The sequence below is a fragment of the Protomyctophum bolini genome, assembly GCF_963924005.1.
Source record: "Protomyctophum bolini genome assembly, chromosome: 13".
NCBI classification, from domain to species: domain Eukaryota; kingdom Metazoa; phylum Chordata; class Actinopteri; order Myctophiformes; family Myctophidae; genus Protomyctophum; species Protomyctophum bolini.
Window position 1 is genome coordinate 36,626,470 of NC_137874.1, and position 23,504 is coordinate 36,649,973.

Below are 23,504 nucleotides of genomic sequence, written 5' to 3' on the forward strand. Positions count from 1 at the left end.
GAGTCCTCTACCCATTATGCTAGGTCTGCTCCTCATTAACCCATTCTGACCTGAGATCAGATTCATACGAGGTTTCCACCGGACACACACTGGTCTGATGAACCCATTCTGACCTGAGATCAGATTCTAAAAATGTCAGTCGTTCTTCGATTTTTCAAAAATAGCAGACCTACAAGCTCGTAGCGCGCCACTCGGTGGCGCGCTATGAGCTTGTAGATCTGCTATTTTTCAATAGCTAAAGCATAACATGATGCTAACACCAAAATGGGTTCCCGTTCAGAATGGGTTAAATATCCGAAAACAGCCCATCAAATTTATAGAATCACAACACAATGCATTTTGAGCTCGTAGATGGGCTATTTTTGCTGAATGTTCAACGCAGAATAGGGGTTAAGGGTTCATGCTGTGGCTATATAACTGTAGTTATCAACTGTGATGCACTTTGTGCTTTATCACATTTAATGCCGATTACATTCTCAGTGCATCAAAATGGTGACTAGGATAGTTCTTATATTGGGTCATGATCAACAAGCATACTTAATTTGTTTGAGTCGATCATGCAGTATATAATCACTGCACACTAAACGTGATGGTTTTGGTTTTAGGGTATTATTTTGCTTTAGAGCACACAGCATGCTTTAAAGAGCAAATCACTTATTACATTACATAGAAGCTACAGCAAATTAGTATTCACGGCCGTATAACAGGTCCATTTTTTACCCCATGACTTAAAGTAACACCCCGGATTTTTGCAATGGATTTCACACACAATCCATATACCACAATTCAGGCTCATAGAAGCACAACACATGGTTTATTATAGAGAGAGCAGATGTAGCTTGAAGAGACATTGCGATTTGACAGTATTTAATTGGAGACTGCATTTCAAGGCAGCCAGCCCTGCCGCTGGTTTTATTCTAATTGCCAGCAGCAAAAGCACTTAATGAAGCAGAGCGCTGGAGAGTGTGGGTAAAAAGAGTGAGAGTGACCAGGTTTCCACGGCAACAGCCAGCAGTAGCCGAGTAGTATTTTCATCTTGGAGGAAAGGGCTACAGGAGAGCAGTGTTTCCCTGCAGAGCCTCCTGCAGCCTCGTGATGAATATCTATAATGTAATAGATATACTCCAAGAAATACAGCGCAACTAATCAAATATAGTTTTTTTTAAGTATCCACCTAGCACTAGATGAACATAATTATCTGCAAAGCCCTGGTTGAGAGTTGTATTGGTCTAGTACACGCCGTAATTAATGTTGCAGCAGCAGTTTAAGAATACACACAAAAGGAGATTTTTTTTTACACGTTCAAATCCTGAGGGTTAAGTTAACTCTGAGAGTGTACAAGTGAGTGCTTTATCTTTATCTGTGTACTTCTTTACTATGGGTTTGATTGATGTAAAATAATATTCCATATTACTTTTCTATATTTCTTTATTTTCTAGTTTCCCTGTCATTTGTCTCACTTTAGAGAACATCAATGCAATTTCCTTGGCATCCAGAAGAAGGTGTCAGTTCGCACTGTTCAACCATATTAGATTTATAGTGGGTTGTTTATATACTGCAGGTCATCGCTAGTTACTGACCTGACTGTTGAATATATGCAATGAATAATCATAGACCACATGTTCCACCAGTGTAGGAAGCAAACCATTTTGTAAAAGAAATATCACACTTCACAAATTGAATTATGGGTCTGACTGTACATGAGCTATGTATTGAGTTATTGATTCAATTTAACGTCTTCTCCAATTCATCATTTTCCTGGTCTCATCTTTATTGTGTTGTCAATTACTGCATGGTCATAGGTCGAGAGACAGCGAGATTAATTCGTGGCGGTGACGACTCGCCACGACGTATTTTTTTACGCCATGACGTATTCTTCATTATCCGCCATGGCAGAACAAAATCCGCCGTGGCGAGTACAGAATCCGCCATGGCGACGACTCGCCACGACCTATTTTTTTACGCCATGACGTATTCTTCATTATCCGCCATGGCGAGTACAGAATCCGCCATTGTTTATTTTTTTTTTGCGTGCCGTGGTGCAGGTTTTATTGTCCTAGTAATACTATTCTCGGAATTATTTCATCCTCTTGTAGCGTAACGGTTAGCGCTCTCGCCCCTATAGTCAAGGCACTGTGCCGGGCCAGGTTCGATTCAGGCAAAAAACAAACTTTTTTTTTTTAAAGTTATTTTTTTACCCGTACATACAGTGTGTGTGCGTGCGTGCGTATACAGTGTGCGTGCGTGTATGCGTGCGTGCGTATACAGTGTGTGTGTGTGTGTGTGTGTGCGTGCGTGCTTCATCGTATTTATTATTATTATTATTATTATTATTAATATGCAGGTAATAATAATAAATACGATGAAGCACGCACGCACGCATATACAGTGTGTGTGCGTGCGTGCGTATACAGTGTGCGTGCGTGTATGCGTGCGTATACAGTGTGTGTGTGTGTGCGTGCGTGCGTGCGTGCTTCATCGTATTTATTATTATTACCTGCATATTAATAATAATAATAATAATAATAAATACGATGAAGCACGCACGCACGCATATACAGTGTGTGTGCGTGCGTGCGTATACAGTGTGCGTGCGTGTATGCGTGCGTATACAGTGTGTGCGTGCGTGCGTGCGTGCGTGCTTCATCGTATTTATTATTATTACCTGCATATTAATAATAATAATAATAATAATAAATACGATGAAGCACGCACGCACGCATATACAGTGTGTGTGCGTGCGTGCGTATACAGTGTGCGTGCGTGTATGCGTGCGTATACAGTGTGTGCGTGCGTGCGTGCGTGCGTGCTTCATCGTATTTATTATTATTACCTGCATATTAATAATAATAATAATAATAATAATAAATACGATGAAGCACGCACGCACACACACTGTATACGCACGCACGCATACACGCACGCACACTGTATACGCACGCACGCACACACACTGTATGTACGGGTAAAAAAATAACTTTAAAAAAAAAAAGTTTGTTTTTTGCCTGAATCGAACCTGGCCCGGCACAGTGCCTTGACTATAGGGGCGAGAGCGCTAACCGTTACGCTACAAGAGGATGAAATAATTCCGAGAATAGTATTACTAGGACAATAAAACCTGCACCACGGCACGCAAAAAAAAAATAAACAATGGCGGATTCTGTACTCGCCATGGCGGATAATGAAGAATACGTCATGGCGTAAAAAAATAGGTCGTGGCGAGTCGTCGCCATGGCGGATTCTGTACTCGCCAAGGCGGATTTTGTTCTGCCATGGCGGATAATGAAGAATACGTCATGGCGTAAAAAAATACGTCGTGGCGAGCCGTCACCGCCACGAATTGATCTCGCTCCACCTGCATAGGTCTCTCTCTCCCCACTAAGTGACTCCCACGGAAAGCCATGTGAACACTTTCATAGGTCAAAAATCTGATAATAACCATAATACTGAGACAGCACATCCTTCAAGTGACTCGCCCGCTGAAAGTAGACACATTAATAATTGATAGATAGACAGTCAGCAGTACTAGTGCACTTCAGACAAAAATAATGCGCCTTCTGAAAAGCAATGGGCCCACGATAGCACAGGAGTCATTTCCAGCTGCAGATGAGTCTCACAGGTGTCAGTTAATGTCATCTCTCACTGCAATACTAAAGTGAAATGCTTAATAAGTCACACCGACTCAAATTATTAAATACAAGTACCCTGAGGTAAGGTTAATAGGAAAATACAAATGACAACTTAGAAATAATGAATGTACCTGTATATGGATATACACACACCTCCTGCCACAGTAGCAATAATTAATACCGGGCCATTTCTCTCCATTGTTCGGCTATATCAGTGATTTTCAGCAAGGACCCCTAATGCACACCAAACCCAGTTAGATATGCATATAGGTACCCAAAGACTACCCTACATTGTGTTATTTGAACTCCGATAGTGTACAAATGGAACTATTGGAGTTACAGACCCCATAAGGGTCCATTTGGTTCTTACGAAAACCTCAGCATCCGTATTCCGTATTCTGGGGAAATGAGCCCATCAACAAGCTCATCGCAAAGCAAGGCTATTTTTTGTGAACATGTGAGTATTTGTGTTTAGTTCATACAGTTAACATAACCATAACTAAAGGCATTTGAAAGGCATTTGAAATTAAATACAATTTTTTTCAGGATTCCAATAAAAAAATAGCATCAAAAGACAACCCTAGTTTTCAAGTCGTCCGGGGACCACCAGCGGACCTTGAATGGTTCCAGGTGGTCCCCAGCTAAATGGAAAGTTGGTAACTAGTACTACATTGGGTCCAGAAAGTAAGCGAGCCCAGTGTCCATGACATCAGAGGCTCACTGCTAAAATCTACAATATCCAAAACCACATATTACACACAAAGACCTCCAGGAAAGTGTTCTAAATCTTCTAAACGTCAGTAACGTATATGTTTTTGCAAAAAGGGTGAAGTTTCCCTTTAATTTACAAGAAATCTACACAATTAGAGAATGTAGAATTGTTATTTTGATCAACATTTGCCTATTATCTCTCCTATATTGGTATCACATCTATAAAGCACGTAATTGTGGACACAATAACAAAATAGTGTACGTTTTGGGTCTGAGAGTTTAAATCTCAACAAATGGTGGTGCGTGGCTCAAATGCCGAATAAATAATGGTATAGACTACTCGATGTGAAGGGTTGAAAACCTATCAATCATTTAAGTGGTAAGCCCGCGGGGTCGCTGTTCCCTATGTTGAGAAGCAGTGGTGACTATGGTGATAAAGACTACAAAGCAGCTATAGTTTGGGTTTGTAGAAAGTTAAGCTCAATTGCATCACATTTCATATTGTCTCTTTGCTAGGAAACCTCCCAGGTAGGAAATAAAGCTGCTTAGTTCTGTCTCATTACAGTAGGAAGCATAAAGGATTAAAGTTAGGTACAGTAGGCCTACCTTGATTTGGCAAACGTTCCATGAAGTGTGGTGGTCCTCAGCTGTGTAGGATGGCTTCCCCACCATGAGGCCTTGGTACTGTAGGTTTGTTGTAATGCTTTTAAATGTTAATTAGTCAATTCCCCAGAATGTCATCCATAAAAGTTTAAATTGTAACCAATGGCATGAATTGGTGAGTTAATTTGTCATGCAAGAGGCTTGTTGGGTGCCAGGGGGCACAAAAGCTTATGTTTACCAAGGAAACCAGAGAGGAACAAGCTGAAGCTGTGTCATGTGACATTAGTCACATGACATTATATTAGTCACATGATGCTACCAATCAGGTTGTCTGTCTCTGTTCATCAGTGGTGGAACATAACAAAGTGCTCAAAGTAGCCTACATATGTACTGTACACATACTTAAGTACAACTTTGAGTTTTTCTTTTTTCTACCTTAGTATTTTGTACTCCACTACATCTCAAAAGCTAATGTTGTACCTTTACCAGTTCCCATAAAACACTCATTTACCCAGAGTGCAACATGTGAGATACAGTGTTGCCACGTCTGCTTATTATAAGCGACTTTGGGCTTGTTTTTCTGTAAGTCGCTTGAAAATACTGGTAGTTGCAGGTTGTTGTGGTGGTGGTGGTGGTGTGTGTGTGTGTGTGTGTGTGTGTGTGTGTGTGTGTGTGTGTGTTTGTTTTGGTTGGTTTTGAAAATAACAGATCCACAAGCTTGCAGCGTTGTGAGGTTGTAGATTGGCTATTTTCAAATAGGCAATGAATTTAAAACTCCCACACAGCCACAGTTAAATTTGTTAAACCCACCCTCCAGCCAAACGTCACACTACAGCAACTTAGACAGACTTGGAAGTCTCCAAATCAATTCCGTATTGTTATATTATTTGTTTATTTTAGTTTTTCACAAATTAGTCATTGTGACAATTGCCCTTGGACAATGAATCAGTGGTTCTTAACCTTTTTAGGCCGCGGCCCCCCAAAATAATTGTGAGGCATTGTGAGCTTGTAGGTCAGCTCATGTATTTTCACAATGTTTGTCTCTTTCTTATATTATTTGGTCATTTTGCCAACGTTTGACCAGTTTTTGGTTAGTTTGTTGATTACTTTTGAAGCAGTAATGGACTTTTTTCATTTAATTTCTTATTTTTGTAGGTATTCAAATGGTCTTAATTCATTTAAATTGACACTTCACTGTAGTCAGGGGACCCCCTGGGGGTCCCGACCCACAGGTTGAGGACTACATGGTCCCTGCCGCTATCGGTGAAAACCCTCACAGTTGGCCTGGGGAGGGTGTGCCACATGTCTCCACCACATGCCTCCTCCAGTACACAATGGAGTCACCACTCACCAGCCACTTCTTTTCACCAGAAGACTCGGAAGAGGATAATGCATGTGGCCGGCTTCCACCCACGAACACCGCCAACTGTTAGTTAAAGCATCCAGCCAAGCCGGGGGCTCTGTGGAGGAACTTAGCTTCAGTCTCCAGTCTCCACGGTGGTAGGCAAGTGATTTTAATAAGCTGTGCCACCCGAACACAAGTATATTTTGACCACTGTTGCCAGATTTTCAGAGAGAAATAAGAAATAAGACTAATAGCTATTCATTTTGCTAAGCTCGAGATGCAAAGCTTGTAGACAAAAAGTGAAACATTTGGAATATTTTTTGGAAACATTTCAACAACACAAAGCAGATTCTGAACATTAAGGCTATCAGTTGAGTTGTGCAGTGTGGAATATAGTAGGCTAAATGTAGCAGTATATATGGCACTCCCTCAGCAGTTACTGTATTTCGCTTCAAAGCATCTTTTTGTTAAAGGTCAACAGATGCAGCTTCTGAACACCACAGTTTGCAGTGATCGTGTTGGGCAGAATTCTAATTAAGAAACTTGCTTTAAAATGAATCACTATTGTTTACTAGCCGGTAGCCACATGATAAATTGGCTACTGTGCAAAACATACCCTAATAAAATGTGTAATCTGCAACCTTTCAGTGGATGAAGACCAAACACACTAGCTTGGCAAATGGAACTTTGGACTGAATCCAATGGATAGTATACTGTAGGTCCTTGTACCAAGGAGTCAGCTTTATGTTAGACCACACACACACACACACACACACACACACACACACACACACACACACACACACACTCTTTGCATTGCCACTCTACTCCCTTGAAAGCTAATTATAGCTTAATGGTTTGGTTTGGTCAAATATTAGGCTACTCAACTGCAAGGGAATGTTACTGGAATACTTGCTTTGAAATGCTTACCTTAAAGGACCACTTCATCCATTTTATACCTTATGTTCATATAATAACGCGGTGCTCACTAATGCTCTTTGTACGGTAAAAGATACTTCACTTACAGTCCTCAATGTACTTATAGTTACTGTCCGCCACTGTTTAGGATTAACTTACATTATGTTACCTGCTGCATGATTGTTGCCAGTTGCGAGTTGTCACACCACTGAGAGCAGCGATGCTGATGCCAGCTCAAATGCTGCATTGCTGCTATATGCTTGTGACTGTATAAAAGACAGGAATCTAATTTAGGGGCCGGCTTTGCTACCTTAATTCTCCTCCTTTTCTTTCATGTATGAAAGACATGATAACTGCTCGGATGTGCTCAACCTTGAAGCCTTGACATTCGGAGTTGTGCACCTAAACTCATTATATCTACAGTTGTATATTACCCAGCAATTGGGATTGGTCATTGCGTAATTGAATAGTTTTTTTTAATTACGTTCATTTAAGTTAATGTATAATAAGCATTGTGCGCGCGCACACACACACACACACACACACACACACACACGCGCACACACACACACACACACACACACACACACACACACACACACACATATAATATGGGATATAGATGGGTTTTCCTTTTTAATGGCAATATAGTGCATGTTCTTTGAACATGCACTTTCCAAGGTGGTGATCATAAGTGTCCATTCTCCACCCAGAGGAGGGCCGTTTATGGACCCCCCCCCACCCACAGTCCAACTGCACTGTCTATTTACACCCCTGCCTGTAGCGTCAACTCAAATGCAAAACGACCAATTAGCCAGTAATAGCAAAACTATTCTCTGGATGATGGCAATGAATAATCATAAATCATACACTTTTATCCAAATACCATTTCTAGACGGGCTTCTTTTTGTTTATTCACACTCAAAATGCATTTGACAGAAACCGGGTCACATTGGTGGCTCGGGAATAAATGTAGGGTATGTCATTATACTGTAGGTTGTCAGTGGAAAACAAAAAATGCTAAATCTGCTGGAGGGAGGCATGGCTTTGTTTGTTTGTTTGTCTTTTCTGTTGCCCTTCAGTTGTATTGTCTGCCCCCTAGTTTAAATATCATATACCCTATATAAAACAACAAAATACTGGCTACACCACTGGTGTGTGAAATAATTATATTATTTCTGCATTTCTGGGGCTATTGGCTAAATCAATGAATAGGCATAACAGGATGCAATGTTTTACTATAATTTACTACCATTTTAACTACACCCTCAGTCACTTCATCCTGGCACCAGCCCTGGCTGGTTCAACCTAGATAGTTGCACTACAGTAGGTTTGCATGGTTCATAATCATATGCACTGTTTCATCCAGTGCTTTTATAATACCTGGGGGGCTGTGTCTCAAACAGAAGGCAACCTCATCATAGCTTCCATCCTTTGAATGCAACGTTTATGTGAACGTGTGTGAAGCCTGAAATGAATGAAATTGAGATGGGCAGTTCACATTTGTATAATCAAGCAACCTTCTTAACTCATTTACTGCCGAGTAAAGAAATAATTCAACCCCTGCTAGTGATCTTTCGGGGTTTTTTCCGCAATTCCGCAATTTCCGCTTCCGCAATTTCACAATTTCCGCAATTCCCTCAATTTCCTCAATTTCCAAAATTTCTGCAATTTCCATTTCCGCAATATCCGCAATTACCATTTCCGCAATTTCCGCGATTTCCACAATTTTCAATTTCCAAAATTTCCATTTACGCAATATCCGCAATTACCATTTCCGCAATTTCCATTTCCGCAATTTCAAAATAGTTTTCACTCTCTTTGTCCTGTAAAGTAGTGACTTTGAGTACCTTGAAAAGCGCCATGTCTTAATGTAGATCTCAGACATAAAGTAACCAGCTTGTAACACCAGCCACCATGACGTCTAGGAGGATGTATATATAATGTATGTCTCGCTACTGTATGTGGGCATGGTTTCAGCCTGATCAAAGCCCATCATTATCAAATGCAAGTTAAATATTTAAAAAAGTATAAAACATACAGTATGTGGGGGGAAAAAAATAAATAGTGGAGGTATACTTCTGTAGCCTACTGTTCACGAGAAATGTGGTGCGGTCCAGCAGGTTGTGAATTTGGCTCTAGACAGTCAGACAGACAGAAAGACCCTCTTCTAGATGGTTCACCTCTGAGGAGTCACGCCATAATAACATCACTTTGATATGCAAATTGAATTGCGGAATATGTTAGCCCGAGAAGGATACACCAATGCTACATTTGAAATCGGCCAAATGAAGGGACCTTAAGGCTGCAGCATACTACAAACGACATTGAACTTATTTCGGCTTGGGCAGGGCTTCCCGAACCGAAGAAAGTTTGGCGAAGATCAAAGTATTTTATACTCCCTGCAGCTCAGCTCTGAGTTCTGAATGTTAGACCCGCCCACTATACAGTACTGTGCAGTATACTATACTGTACTGTACAGTGAGCAGGAACGGAGATGTTTATAGGATCTCGCCGTTTGTTTTCATCAACCTCCGATGTGCTTTGACATTTTCTGGAGACAGACACGGTGGACCAAGTGTGTACTCTCTCTCCATTAAATAACTCCATCTGGTTGTGTTTGTAGTCCCTCAGAGAGGCCGAGGTTTGTAGCCAACCTTTTTCTTTAATTCTTGTGCATTAGTCTGACCCATTGGAAAGGAGATGTTCTCATCGCGTAATTGATCTGCCGAAGCAAGAAAAAATTTGTCTGAAGACTCCACCTCAAACCCTAACCTCGCGTCATGGTTTAGTACCTTGTAGGCCTATAGGCTATCGTTCTTTTAGCACTACACTATTCTCTGTGCATTCTGTATGTGATTATTTACCTTGCTAGTAAGGTGCTAAAGGTCAACAAAAACAGGTATTTATGACTAAAATGTTCCATGACATGGGAAGCATTCGTATTCACAAAAAGCTGTTTTAACTCACTCAAACTATTGAAACTATTGAAATACTATGAAATCCAAACTAGAACCAAAACTCTATGCTTTTCAGAAGTATTTGGTACGAAGGTAAAGCCTGTATGATGGAGATGTACTACTCTATGTCCCCCAAAATGCACACAATTGCATCTCAATTCGCTAGTACTCCCCGTTGTACAAATTAATCACTCTAACACATAACAAGAGGCTTAGTATAGGCTACATTTTAAGCACCTGGGCCCCATGGTGAGGCAGACTTTTGGTACAATGTTGTAAAAATGTAAACCTCCATAAAATATAACTACTCCACATAATTTAAGAATCCCTTTGCAACACTTACACACTATAGGCACTACTATTTTTTTTTCTTTTTTCCCTGAAGTGATTTTATTACAAACTTCTTGAGGACTTACAGTATTACAAGAGAATTTGTCAACATGCGGAAACGGAACGAAGCAGAACACAGGAATTGAACAAACTGTTAAGATAGGACAATCCACTGTTCACAACAAACATAAAATCTGATAAAGTCCTCGGGATTCGGGAGTCTGTGTGAATGACTACAGTGCAGGCATAGAACGGCCACATTCACACCGACTCAGCAAAGGTCAATAGGTCAATCCAACCAAGGCAAGATGTGCACATCTCAAGAAAACATGTTACAATTTTTATATGCCATCGGCTTTTATCAGAACTTTTAGAAAGCTTCACTTGTATGTACATAAAACTGTACAAAAACATGGCATCACAAGCATTTTGTCCTATATAAATATAACCAACAATTAGGATAACAACTGGGTTCTCTCCTGCAGACATATTTTCAAGGCAATCATCACTTTATTCTACATGAGCTGTGAAAAATATGAAATGTTCAGTTAATTTCAGTTCGTTAGGGAGAGGGCTCTCGAACAGGAACCAGCACTAACATTTCGGAAAAAACAGTAAACATTTTCTACCAATTATCTTTGGAATTCATGCTAAACTCATAGTCTGCTTGACAACAGGCATGGGGTTGTGGAGATCTATGTACACCATCAAGAGATATTCTTTTCACGACCAGTTAGCTAACAGTGTTAAATCTGTAATAAAAATTCCTTGACCATACTGTACCATTATGTCCATCTGTCCACAGCAATGATCACCATACAACACGCACTACAGAGAGGCAAAAGATACTCAAGTGAATTCAACATTAAATCAATGCTAAAATACAAATCTTTTTTTTATTCCATTTTTCTTCTTTTTGTTTTTTTTACATACTCTCGAGTGTACTTAAGTGCTTCATGATGTCCTCACCTTGATCAAGGAGAACCATGTTGTGTTGGAGAGAGAAGTAAACACAGTCAATTCAGCATGAGTTCAAAAGAGAGGTCGAACCATGTGGTACAGTGTTCCAGGCATAAGACCAAGTCCTATTGGCTGTAGTAAGAATCCAGTACATTGAGACAGGGGGATAATGGTCTGGAGGAAGGACTTGCGTCATAAGGGACTCAAGCCCAGCTGTTTTAGTCCCAGTCAGATCCGGTGATTGAGTCTAAGCTTCAAGGTCCCCCTGTGATTCATATCTACAGGGTATCAAAGACAGCGATCTGGAGGCGTCGTCCAGATTCGGTAAAGAAGAGAGAAAAAGTAGGCTGGAACCAGGTTAAGATTTAATCTCCATATAAAAAGGAGCCAAAATGAGTGAATCTGAATTGAGTCAGAGCAGAGGGACAAAAAGATTAAGTTGTTATTGAGGCTAATGTGACATTGACTTTATCACTCATTGCTATGTTTCACACTTATCATTAATTCCAGGTCAGTGATCTTCCCCGCTGCTTTCAGTTAGTGAAGCTGCTATCCTCAGCTCTGAGAATGGAGCTGGGGGCAATGGGGGCTTAATCACAGTGTAGTATGACTCTTACTTGGATTTTATTTCAGTTGCTAAATGGCTTTGAAAACAGCATAATGTGCTTTCTTTCCTCAAGGCAGGATAATCGCCCACCTTATTTAATCATGGCCATGTCCAGTAATTTCCATGTGTTTTCAGCTTAATTATTCTAAATGTGGTGTGCAATGGCAGCACGTATAAGTGCTGATAAAAAATAAATACATTTAAGAAGAAACGACCCATTTTAAATTATTGTGGTTGGGCGGGTGGATTCACATTATCTGGTGGGTCTGTTGTCCTGGGGGTGTGCTCACATATGCCCTGGCTCCGGACTCATTACTCACCCTAATTAGGAAATGTCCATTCTAGGCCCTTCCACACTTACTCCGGGCCCTATCTCTCTCTATGGGAATACTGTGCAGAGGTCAAAAGGAGAATGAAAGGTAGCCACAAATCTAATCAAATCAATGTTTAAATCAAAGATACTCTGCAATTCTATGGTGGTCTGAGACAGGGTAGTGGAGTCATCATTATCATCCAATTACGAACTAATACTCCATGTCCTTCAGATGTATCCTTTCCAATCACTGGGAAAATAAGTCTTAGTAAAGATAGATAAAGCCCACTGGCATGTCCATTCTTTCCAAACAGCAGAAACAGGAACAAAATGCTTAACAAGGTAATGTTTGTTCAGTGTAAAGACGTGTAAGAACTTAAGTGACAGGAGGAGAGGGGCCTAATTTAACTCACCTCCCTTATTTTACTGGGCCCATCTCAGCATTTGTCTGCTGATATAATTCACACTTATTTTTGAAATCCTTCATACCCTGGAAAACCATTTTCTAGATTGCTTTGCTTTTCTTTCTTTTTGTTGATAACTATTTGAGGTCGATGTGTGTTTTTTTTTTAATATAGGAAATATATTTATAGTATAATTAGTATCATTAGTTTCAGTGTGGTGTGAGCACACTGCACAGTAAAATCCTAACCGTTAAATTTACTCTAAGAGTGTACAAATTAAACCAAATTGTACAATTAACACTGGATTGTAGGCAGTGTACCCAATTCACCTCACAGGGAGTAAAAAATATGTCGATGCAGGTGGCACAACCACCCTGATGAACACGATACGGAGCTTCCACACACTACAATTTGTTTTAGAGACAGAAGCGTACGTTTTGATCTAAATGCCTGTGTAAATACAACACCTCCAGTGCATTCATCAGACCAAGCGAGATTTATTAAGGAGGAAACCCTCTAAGCCTAGCAAGGAATTGTTACTTCAGTGCTGCATACAAAGCGATTGGCTCAGAGGTACAGGCTGAGTAGGTCTGATTGTCGGAACAGAAAGGAGATGTTTCAAACTGCAACAAGTGTGATTTCATCAATCGCGCGGATCCACTGGCGTTTACTCTTGAGAAGCCAATCAGAATGCATCGTGGGGGATTAGGGGTGGTTCAATGTGACTCCGAGGGACTGTAGCTTTAGTGTGGGATGAACGATAGGTCACAGTGCTGAGAGTCAGTGAGTCACAACGTCAAATTAAACGTTGCCATTCGGTTACGCCCACCAATGCCAACAGAGCAAAGTTAAAGGCCATTCTATTGTGATTGCGGGGGTCAGAGCCTGGTGTATATTTGTGGGGAGATGCTGAGATTCCATCCGAATGCCTTCCACAATATCTAGCTCTACTTCTGGAGGTGGTTTCGATCAAGTCTAAACAGCAGCAGCAAAGGAAATCTCAAATATGCTAAAATTCTGAGGCAAGGGCTATTTTCTTCTTATCAGTTTTAGCCAGACAAAAATATAATGTAGAACACACCATTCAAATGTATTTACAGCACTATACATTAAGAAATACCATTTCATTTGATTGTTAATCAAACATGTTATGCCTACCCTTAGGGCCTCACTGGCACCCTATTGAAGTATATCTAATAATGGCACAGAAGCACTGATCACAACTTTAAAATTCAAGAGCTTGACCACAAAGTGGGACTTGGCTAACTAAATCAGTAGTAATCACATTAATTAGTCTGTAATATGTTTGACAAGTAACCTTCAATAATTTGTATAAATAAATTAATGTATCACCTAATTAGCAGAGTTCCACAATAAATAAGTTAAATAATAAATAAAAATGAATAAATTAATGAATAAAAAGAAAGTGTACATGCTAGTGATTAAATGAATCACAGCCTATTTTTTTTTTTACCTACAAAAAGGGCACTGATTTCAACATATGGACAACCTATGTTTCTTTATGAAGAATGTGTCTCTCGCGGGGGCGCTCCTTAAGCCGTGCACCAATCGGATGAGAGCATTCCTCACAGGTAGATTTCTCGTTTTGGAGTGTGGGCGGTGGGGGAGGTGGGCGGGAACTCTGAGGCTACACTCAGGGGCATCTCCTCGAGGGGGCTGTCCGCACTGGGGGCATGACCACTGTTGGAGTAGGCACTGCGGGAGGGTGGGAGCCGGGGGGCCCGGTGCTCCTCGCCACCCAGCCTGGCACTCCCGTTTGCCAGACGCCCCAGGCTCCCTCTTTCCTGGTAAGGCACGAAGGTGGAGAGTTTGGGGGGGATCCTGGCCTTGTGCACAGGGGACGGATGCCCGGGCATCCAGCAGGCATCTGAATGGCCCAATTCACTGCACTCCATGGTGCAGTTCCCAGTCATGGCCACATCGGGGAGGGAACGGATATCTGAGGGGCAAGAGGAGCAGAGAGAAAGAATGCCATGAGTGAAGTTCATACAACAAACAAACATCAGAGTGAATTTCATATCACTATTACATGTCGAAGGTTTGGAAGAAACAGAAAAAGGCTGCTTGTGAACAGCGATGGCTTCATGTGCAACACCCCATGAAAATCTTCCCCGTCTTCTGTGAGGTCTTTGCAGCTGTTGCTAAGCAATCATCAGCTGTTGCTATGTAGCAGTTGCTATGCACCGTGTAATGAGACCTACTGTGTGTGTTCGCCGCCCAATAGTTGATATGATGCAGTCAATGCCTTGGTTTGTTTGTGTACATGCTGTTTAGAGCTTCTACAGCCACTGCTAAGTACTCGGTAAGGATTATAATGGTATGTCTGGCATGTGTACATCGCCCTGTTCACTGCAGTCTAGTGACATATTTCCATTATATCGTCGCTGCCGAGTAGAAACCTTGTATCTCTACAATCTTTTTCTAATGTTTTTGTTAAATTACTGCCCTATTTTATACTTTATATTATATATATTATTATTCTACTTGATATAACTGCATGTAATGGAAAAGCAGAGTGAAAGTAGACAATCTACAAGCTCACAACACATATGATGATATATCTGCTATTCTTGTTCTTCTTTATATATAATTTGAATAACTTTGAAGACTCACATTCATAAGCTAATAAGTTGTTGACCAGCAGTGGTTCCCTGTGGAGACACAAAGAGTCTCTTTGTGAAAATATTCATGAATTAAAGTCACCATGGGGCGCGTAATCGATAGAAAAAACATTTTCATTTCATTTTTAACCAATCAAAGTATCAACAAGCGATTTGTGACTAAATAATAACTACATTGGATCCATTGAATTCACCTCCGGAAAAGTAACGGCTTTGCACATACAAGGTTTCCACCCAACAGAGGCATAATACAGTATACGCGCCCCGTCTCCGTGTTCGGTGGCTGTAATTGGTGATCTAAATGTGTGTCAGAGCCTGTCAACATGCAACATAAAAGAAAAACAAGCTTGAGCTCAGACACCCACATAACGAAAATACCATGTTTGGCAAAAGACAGAACCATGGATCCCCAGGGCAAAGCCAGTGTTGCACAGGTTATTGATTGACAGCGCTGAAATGAGCTCCATTCCCCTGATTATTATCCATTTTTCATTCAAGTGTTCCTAATTTAATAAATAGGTCTACTCTATGATCCAGTGACCTCATTTTCATGTGCAAGGCTGATAGCTCTCGAATGAGTGTAGTTAATATGCAGCTATAACAAAAGAAAAACTAAAGAAAACTTAGAATTGGTGGTTAATTCTGTGAATGCTTCTCTTCTGAAACCTCAACACAGATATTGTGGCACAAAAGAAAAAACAACCAGCAATGTGAATTCCGAATCCTCGGAATGTTTTGGTTCGGAAAACAATTCAGTACTGAGGAACCCTTCCATGTGCCACAAATGCACAGATGGCACGCCTATACCTGCTGAGACACACCTGTTGAGAATCTATAAACAGAGTCACTGAAGACGACCGCTCAATTTACTGTAATATATCTTCGCTGTGCAGAAACCTTGTATCTCCCATATGTCATCTTCAAGGTTCAAGGTTCATTTAATTGACATTTGCGTGTTCAAAAATTTTACTCAGTCAGGACCGACAGTGCACAATAATCTAAAATAAACCAAGACTAAATAAGTACGGTATCTACATAATATATGTACTGTACTGTATATGTATGTATGGGCAAAATATGGATGCTAGGTTGAAAGTGGTTAAGTCTGTCTGTGGCTTTTATAAACACAGTATTTAACCAATGAAGTATTAAGTATTAAGCGTTTGTAACTAAATAATAATACATTGCATCCTTTGGAACACATCACTTTATTTCATTTCCAGAAAAGTCATGGTTTTGAACAGCGACAATTTGTATGCCATTGCTGTTTAAAAAAACCTTCAGCCCACTCTCCTCCAAGGCCAGAAATCAGTGAACAAAGACAGACGTCAAAATTGTATGCGCTGTCTAACTGCAAAATTGCAACTTCACACACATTTAAAAGCAGCCCACATCACAACATCACTTTCTTAAGAGCGGTATCCGTATCACGGACTGCTTTTTTGCTGTGACAAATGCCGTCGTGATTTTGTTTGCACAGAAGACGGTGTACTCAATCAGAGCTACAGACATGACAGACAATGGTTGAACGAGGCAACCAGCAGACATGACGTACTGTACTGTGAGTGTTCACATCCAAGCCAGAAGGAAAAGACGCCTCTGAGATACACCATCAGCACTGTCCTCATGATCAATGGCCAGATAGTTATCACTAAATGTCAGACCCCTGACGCTGAATAAAAGACATCTGGCTATAGAGAGTTCATGTATTGGCTCAGATGTAATGGGAAGGGAATCTAAATACCCACCTTGTTATTTCAATGATTACCGTTATCCATGAGCAAGTCATACAGAATAATTTATTAGCACTTAATACTAAACAAAAGACAATGCCTAGCCTAATCTATTGTTGCAGTTAATCTCTCTTTTCAGTAATCCTGGATAGCAATATGTCGGGGCTATTGAATACATTAAATTCACAATATACAGTAGCTTGTCTTATTCATGCTTAATCGTGTCATTATGCCTAAGTGGCAAATTCTTCTCTCTGTTTACTAGACCTAATTAAAATCTCTTATTAGAAGTATGTCAATGAACTAAGACTCCTCTCAAATAAACTACACTTGTTATGGCTAATTGGGAAAGAATTGAATGTGGACAATGAAGAGAAGATAGGTAGATAGGTGACAGGGACAACTGTGAACTGGCTCCTGAATGAGTGTAGTTTCATTTACTCAACTGCACTCTAAGACTAGTTCCCCAACATCAGTGGTCAAAGGTGTTCATGGGAGGAGTGGTGGGCCATGTTGAGAAGCAAGCTTCCGAGCCATCAAATCCAAAAGGATTTCACACTTGATTAAAAACATCTAAAGAGCAGCCAAGAGGTTTACGACATACCAGGGGCCTCATAAACCTTTGTATAGATTCACCACTAAAAAGCAGTGCATGAAAAAGTGGAAACACGCACATTCCATGCATGTGCAGTATCATAATTATGAATGTTTTTTGTTGTTGTTTTTTTGTAACAATTACAAGTCTATAAGTACACAACACGTTAGGATGTTGTGAGCTTCATACTGTAGATTGGCTATTTTCGCCGTGCGACGCCATTGTACAAGGAAGTATAACATTGAGCTGTGTTTAATATCCACACTTCCACAATTAGCCATAGATAATGAAACTTCCCACATTGGTCTTATTTAATGTTCTAATTAACAGACAAACAGCTTCATCTTCAGGTGATTGCTGTGGACCATTGTTGCAATGCCTATGCGTCTGTAAAATGTATTTACTTGGCATTTGTTGCCGTGTTCCACATAAACCAAAAATCAGTAAAATAACTAGCAAAGAACAATGGCTTTATTGATGAAATAAATTGAGCGGAATTTCATCATTGGCATGGTGGCTAAACAACCCCTTTCTCTTGACAATCTCTGTTTTCCAATATGAACAAAGCACATAATTATTGACAATTTCAATAAGACTATCAGTACAACCATTAGAGCTTAATACACTAACCCTTATCTAACTTTGGTGTATATATGGTATATTAATTTAAGTTTAAGACACAATAGTCTACAATAGACCCTATTAGCAGCATTCCGCTTGTATCCAACATTTTCTGCAGAACTAGAGTAACACACACATAGCCACAGAGTTCTGCAAAGCCTATAATGATCATAAAACTACCATCTCCTGGCTGGAATGAACGTTGTCCAAATATACTGTGGACAACAGAGATGAATCAGATGAGTCAACGATAGGTTAGAAGACCAGTGAGAGAAAAAATGAGGTATTTTTTCACCCACCCAAACCTGCTTCCTCTTGGATGTATGCCTGGAATAAATCTGCTCAAGGTCTGGAAGAAACCCTTTAGAGTTCATAGTCTTGTGTATCATGGATGGAGAACGGAGGTGGCCCTTACAGAACAGATGGGTAAATCACTGCACTGTCAAAGCCAGTAGCTGTAACAGGGAGGTGACTGGATTTAGAGAGCAGGTGATTTGGTTTTGAAGAGCGGTGACTCAATGCCATTTTGCTACTTCTCACAGCAGCACACTGTGGCACAGCCTCTTGAGGTAGACAGATTGCGCTGGCCTGTGGTTTTCTCCGGCTATATACGTTCAAGTCTTTCCTGTTTAGGAAACCATACCATGAAACACAGAAATGTCTGCATATATAGAGAAGAGATCCATGCCACCACCTCCATCAATAACACATCTGAGGTTCACCACGGTGAACTTTGGCTGTTGGTTCTAAAGGCACCTCTTCTGCACCCAGCACAACACGCACTCTCGCAGAGCAGTAACAGAGTGGCGGTTCATGCAGAGCTTAACCCCCCGGCTGACAGATACATGTGAGGGGTGGGTTTGCATGCTGCTTGCATCAGGGCGCCAGTGGGAGGTGTTAAGTGTCTGAGGCAGGCTTCCTCATCGTCTGATCCCCTGCCCACGGGCATGATGAGGGAAGCTGCCTCTTCCTGAGATTTCACACTGCTCCTCTCTGTTTGATTGCAAATGCTGCCTCTCCCCACCGGCTGCCTTTTAGTGCGCGTGCCACACCGCTATGATCGATGGCGAGCAAATATGGAGACCCACGGCACAGAGAGAGACGTGGGAAATAAAGAAATACTAGGGTTTGGGATTATCTAGAGTGATTTCAACAATATGTTACATATATATGATCACCGCAAATGCTCTCATGAATTACGGTGCGAGGCACCGGGTAAATGGAGCACACGGCAAAAAAAATACAAGACAATTCACATCTGAGCACACTTCACATGCTCTCTTGACTCTCTACTGTTAGTGCTGCTTATCCGAACAGGGTGTGAATGTACACTGTGGCTGTCATGCAGGGTGAGAAAAAGAACAAGGAGTCAGGGTTCTGTGTTTGTTTAACTTTGACAGCCTGATTATTCAACAGCTTCCTTCTGTGTAAGTATAGACAACCAAAAGCACCCCTTTCTCTCGCCAGAGGAGAACGTGCATGTTCTATGAAACACAGCAACACGCAACACGAGAGATATTCTAACAGAACCATTGGTTTGCATTTACATGACATATGCATATGATCACTATAGTATATTACTGTATATCACATATGCAAAATTTGAATGCTTTAGGTTTGAGTTCTTGAGAACCACATTTATACAAACAGAATGAAGCGTATCATTTAAAAGAGCTTTAGATGTTCTTTAAGTTAGGATATTCCCTGACAGTGGATATACTGTATAGTTTGTTCTCAAAAGCTCTGTACATTACAACACAGCTACTGTAGGTTGCTTTGTTTGCTACTGTTCAGGTAGGCGCACTGTACCATCTCCTTGTGTGCTACTATTCAGGTATAGGGTCCCTTTGTTGTCTCCACCAGGCCGAACTGCCGAAGACTATGTTTTCGCTCCTGTGTAAGCTGCTAATCTCCAGCACCGTAGGAACAGGGAAGTTCATGTTTTGGTCTATAACTCTTGAGCTGTATAGGCTTCCACCTGACAAGATTTGATACTACTCCTACAGATTTTGTCGAATACTCACGCAAATCGGTACATATTATCGCTGTTGACCACGTGATCAAGAAAAATATGTGAGGGTGCCGCAATTTCTTGCTGGTGGAAGAGGAGTATCTACGGTAGGCCTACGTAATAGCCCATATAAATAGTAGTGTAGGTGGCAAATCACATGCTATGAAATGGCTATGCAAAAGGTTCTCACAATATCATCAAAAAAGGTGCATATTGTAAACTGAAATGTAAAGCACGTTTTTCATGACTGTATGGCACTCTGAATAAAAAGATTATAAAAAAAATATAAACATTGCTGACAAGCACACAATCTCTCTACCTGGAAGTCAGGGAGACCAGCAATGGTGCATAACAGTGGGAGGTCATGACTACGGTCGGTCAATAATGTCTATTTTAAATGTGCATGAATCTGCATCTCTATTAACTTTTGCCTGCTGTGTTTATCTTTCTTTCAATTCACTATTTTTCTTGAACACAAAATAATAACCCTGGGAGAGAGGGTGCTCTACCATCTTGCTGATATCTATGCTGATTATTCTGTGTTAAATGGATTGGCTAGGTCTCTAGCTAGGACACTCTGTAACACGATATGAGCTTTCAGATCAAATTCTATCTAGAGTATATTTGGCATCGGTGTGCAAGGTGTTAGTGGTGGGGTAAGCTGTTTCGGAGCAGACAAAGCCCTCGCTGTCAAGGCTTGAAGTGTGTGGACCATGTCCACCAGCAGTACTGTACGTCAGGATAATCCACTAGAAGGCTCTACTGTATCTCCTGTCAGTTCTCGCACGCACTGACCGTTTTGTTTTGGGCCTAATTTGTTTGTAGAACATCTTTCAAACTTCTTATGTTCAGCAAAGCTTTAGCGTCGTTGACATTATCACCTCACGCATCAGCAGTTGCTGCCATTGAGAAGTGATTCACGACATGGTATGTCAACCGACACTTAAGGCTTTGTCAAACATATACAATGGTGATGATAAAAACAGCTTCAGAGAAAATAGTCCAACATATACAGCAAGACTGCGAGAGAACAGCACTAAAATGGCAAAAGGTACCAACCAGTGGTTCTGATTGTATAGTTGTTTTGCTTGGTGCTAAATGTTTGAATATGGTACAATGTACAATGTGGCTTCATTCATCAGGTTTCCTATTCCCCATGTCAAGTTCTAACTTGAAGCTGCATCTTTATTCTTAACCAAAGAATACTAGCCAATGAGTAGAGTGGAAAAAAATAGTGGAACATTAAATCGATGCTATTACATAATTGCAATAGAAATGTTATTATATGCAATTAAAAAATGGATTCGTTTTCTTAACTATTAACAATTAAGCTCTGTTCGATCTTTAAAGGCTATTCTGCTTAGGACTGAACCCTGAGGAATCTAGAATGTATATTGGTTTATAATAACTCATTTATATGATTTTATGGCAACACAAGGCAGATAATTGTGTCTGTGTGGGATATAAGCCTAGAGCTATCACCTTTCTTGATATAAATGTACAGCTGTTTTTATATTAGGTCAATATTTCATCTGTGCAATCAATGCTGTGAAGACCTATGTGTTGGTTGTGTTCACAGTTTGAAAAACATTAGACATAAGACATTCTCGAGTCACGATTGGTATTCTATCAGAGCTGTCTTAAAAAAATAAAATAAAATACATAAGTCACATTTAATGTGACTATGTTATGATATCTGTGCTATACACTCCCCACATAATGGCATTTTTGTCTCTACCCCATCTTTAACCTGCTTTCCCATACACTTAAATGAAACGGGAAAGCATAACATTTACAACTCTCCATAATTTTATGATAGCTAGATCAGTCAATCTAAATGGCTGTAGCAACTGACAGGCGGGAAACTCCCCCCTGTCAGGTGAAAAGAAGCAGCTTGGACTCCTCATGCATAGAAGGATAGAAGGAAGCATGAGGTTTGTCCGCCCCCCCCCCCCCCCCCCCCCCCAGGTTGGCAGAGGAAGTGTAGCGCCCAGGATTACATTAGATAATGGACACTGGGTGAAAAAATGGGGTGCAAAAATCGTGGGATAAAAACATTTAAAGAAATAATAAAAAATAAAATGGCTGTAGCCTTTTGTGACTGGACACACAAATTGTTTTGTTTTGTTTTATCTGTATCTTTATTATTTTCAGCTGCTGTCATTTTTGAATTATTTTGTTTCAACATGCATGTTACCGTATGCGGTATGTATGTATGTTGGTATTCAGTTCTAATATACAATGGTTCGTTACATTACAGTAGCCTGGTAATCCACCCTGGTTGCGTGAATTCACATTAGCATGCGTCTTCTGCAGACCGTTCTGGCCCCAAGCGGGTGGGCATTTTGCAGAAAGAGTATGTCAATCACAGCCTAGGGCCCTCAGCGTGAATGCTGATTGGCTCTTCTACTTCTTGGTTTCTGCAAAACGCCCACCCAGCTGCAGAACAAGACACATGATCATGTGAATTCACGCGACCGGGATGGTTTACCAGTCTAACTTAGGAGCACACTTTTCACCCTTTATCCACACAATATCATTTTTATTTTACATGTCCCATGGATAGTAAATGGACTGCATTTACATAGGGCCTAGTCTTTGAACATTTTAAATTGAATACAACCAAAAGCTTGTTGCTGGACTTGATATCTGGAATTATGGATTCACAACACATATTGCAATGGGATACTATAGCATATCCCATGTGCTATACGTATAAAGAAGCCAAAGCATTCTGACCTCTCCTACTCTACATTCTTTATACACGCTTTTGTTTTCCTCCCAGGCAAGTGCCTCTTTCAAGCTCAATACTAATCATCGATTGATCCTACTGACCTGTTGTTAGAAAAATAGATGTCTTCCCTAAACCATTTGCTGTTTTCCCCCTTTTTTCAGCTACGTTGTTGTTATCACTTTGCTAACTCTTTGAACTCCAAGGCTTATGTATGCCAACTGTGCCCAGACAATACGTTTGTAGCCTATAGGCATCTGGCAGAGCACAACCTTTTCTACCCAGTAGCTACGGTACATGCCTTCTGAAAGGTTTTCATCGTCTTGTTTATATAGCATTTCTATAATCACCCTGAAGCGACAAAAGCTTCATTTGACCACAGTGAAAAATA

At 40.6% G+C, this 23,504-nt stretch overlaps 1 protein-coding gene across 1 annotated transcript in view; it reads right to left on the minus strand.

Annotated features, from left to right (window-relative positions):
• Window positions 1-14,366: 14,366 nt before the first annotated feature.
• The window catches only part of pcdh1a (protocadherin 1a), a gene marked incomplete at both ends in the record, with an annotated part of 80,517 nt that continues 71,379 nt past the window's right edge, over window positions 14,367-23,504 (minus strand). The window contains one exon of the mRNA XM_080779812.1: window positions 14,367-14,740. Within this exon, the coding sequence (XP_080635938.1) occupies window positions 14,367-14,740 (374 nt within the window). The remainder of the gene's footprint in view (window positions 14,741-23,504) is intronic.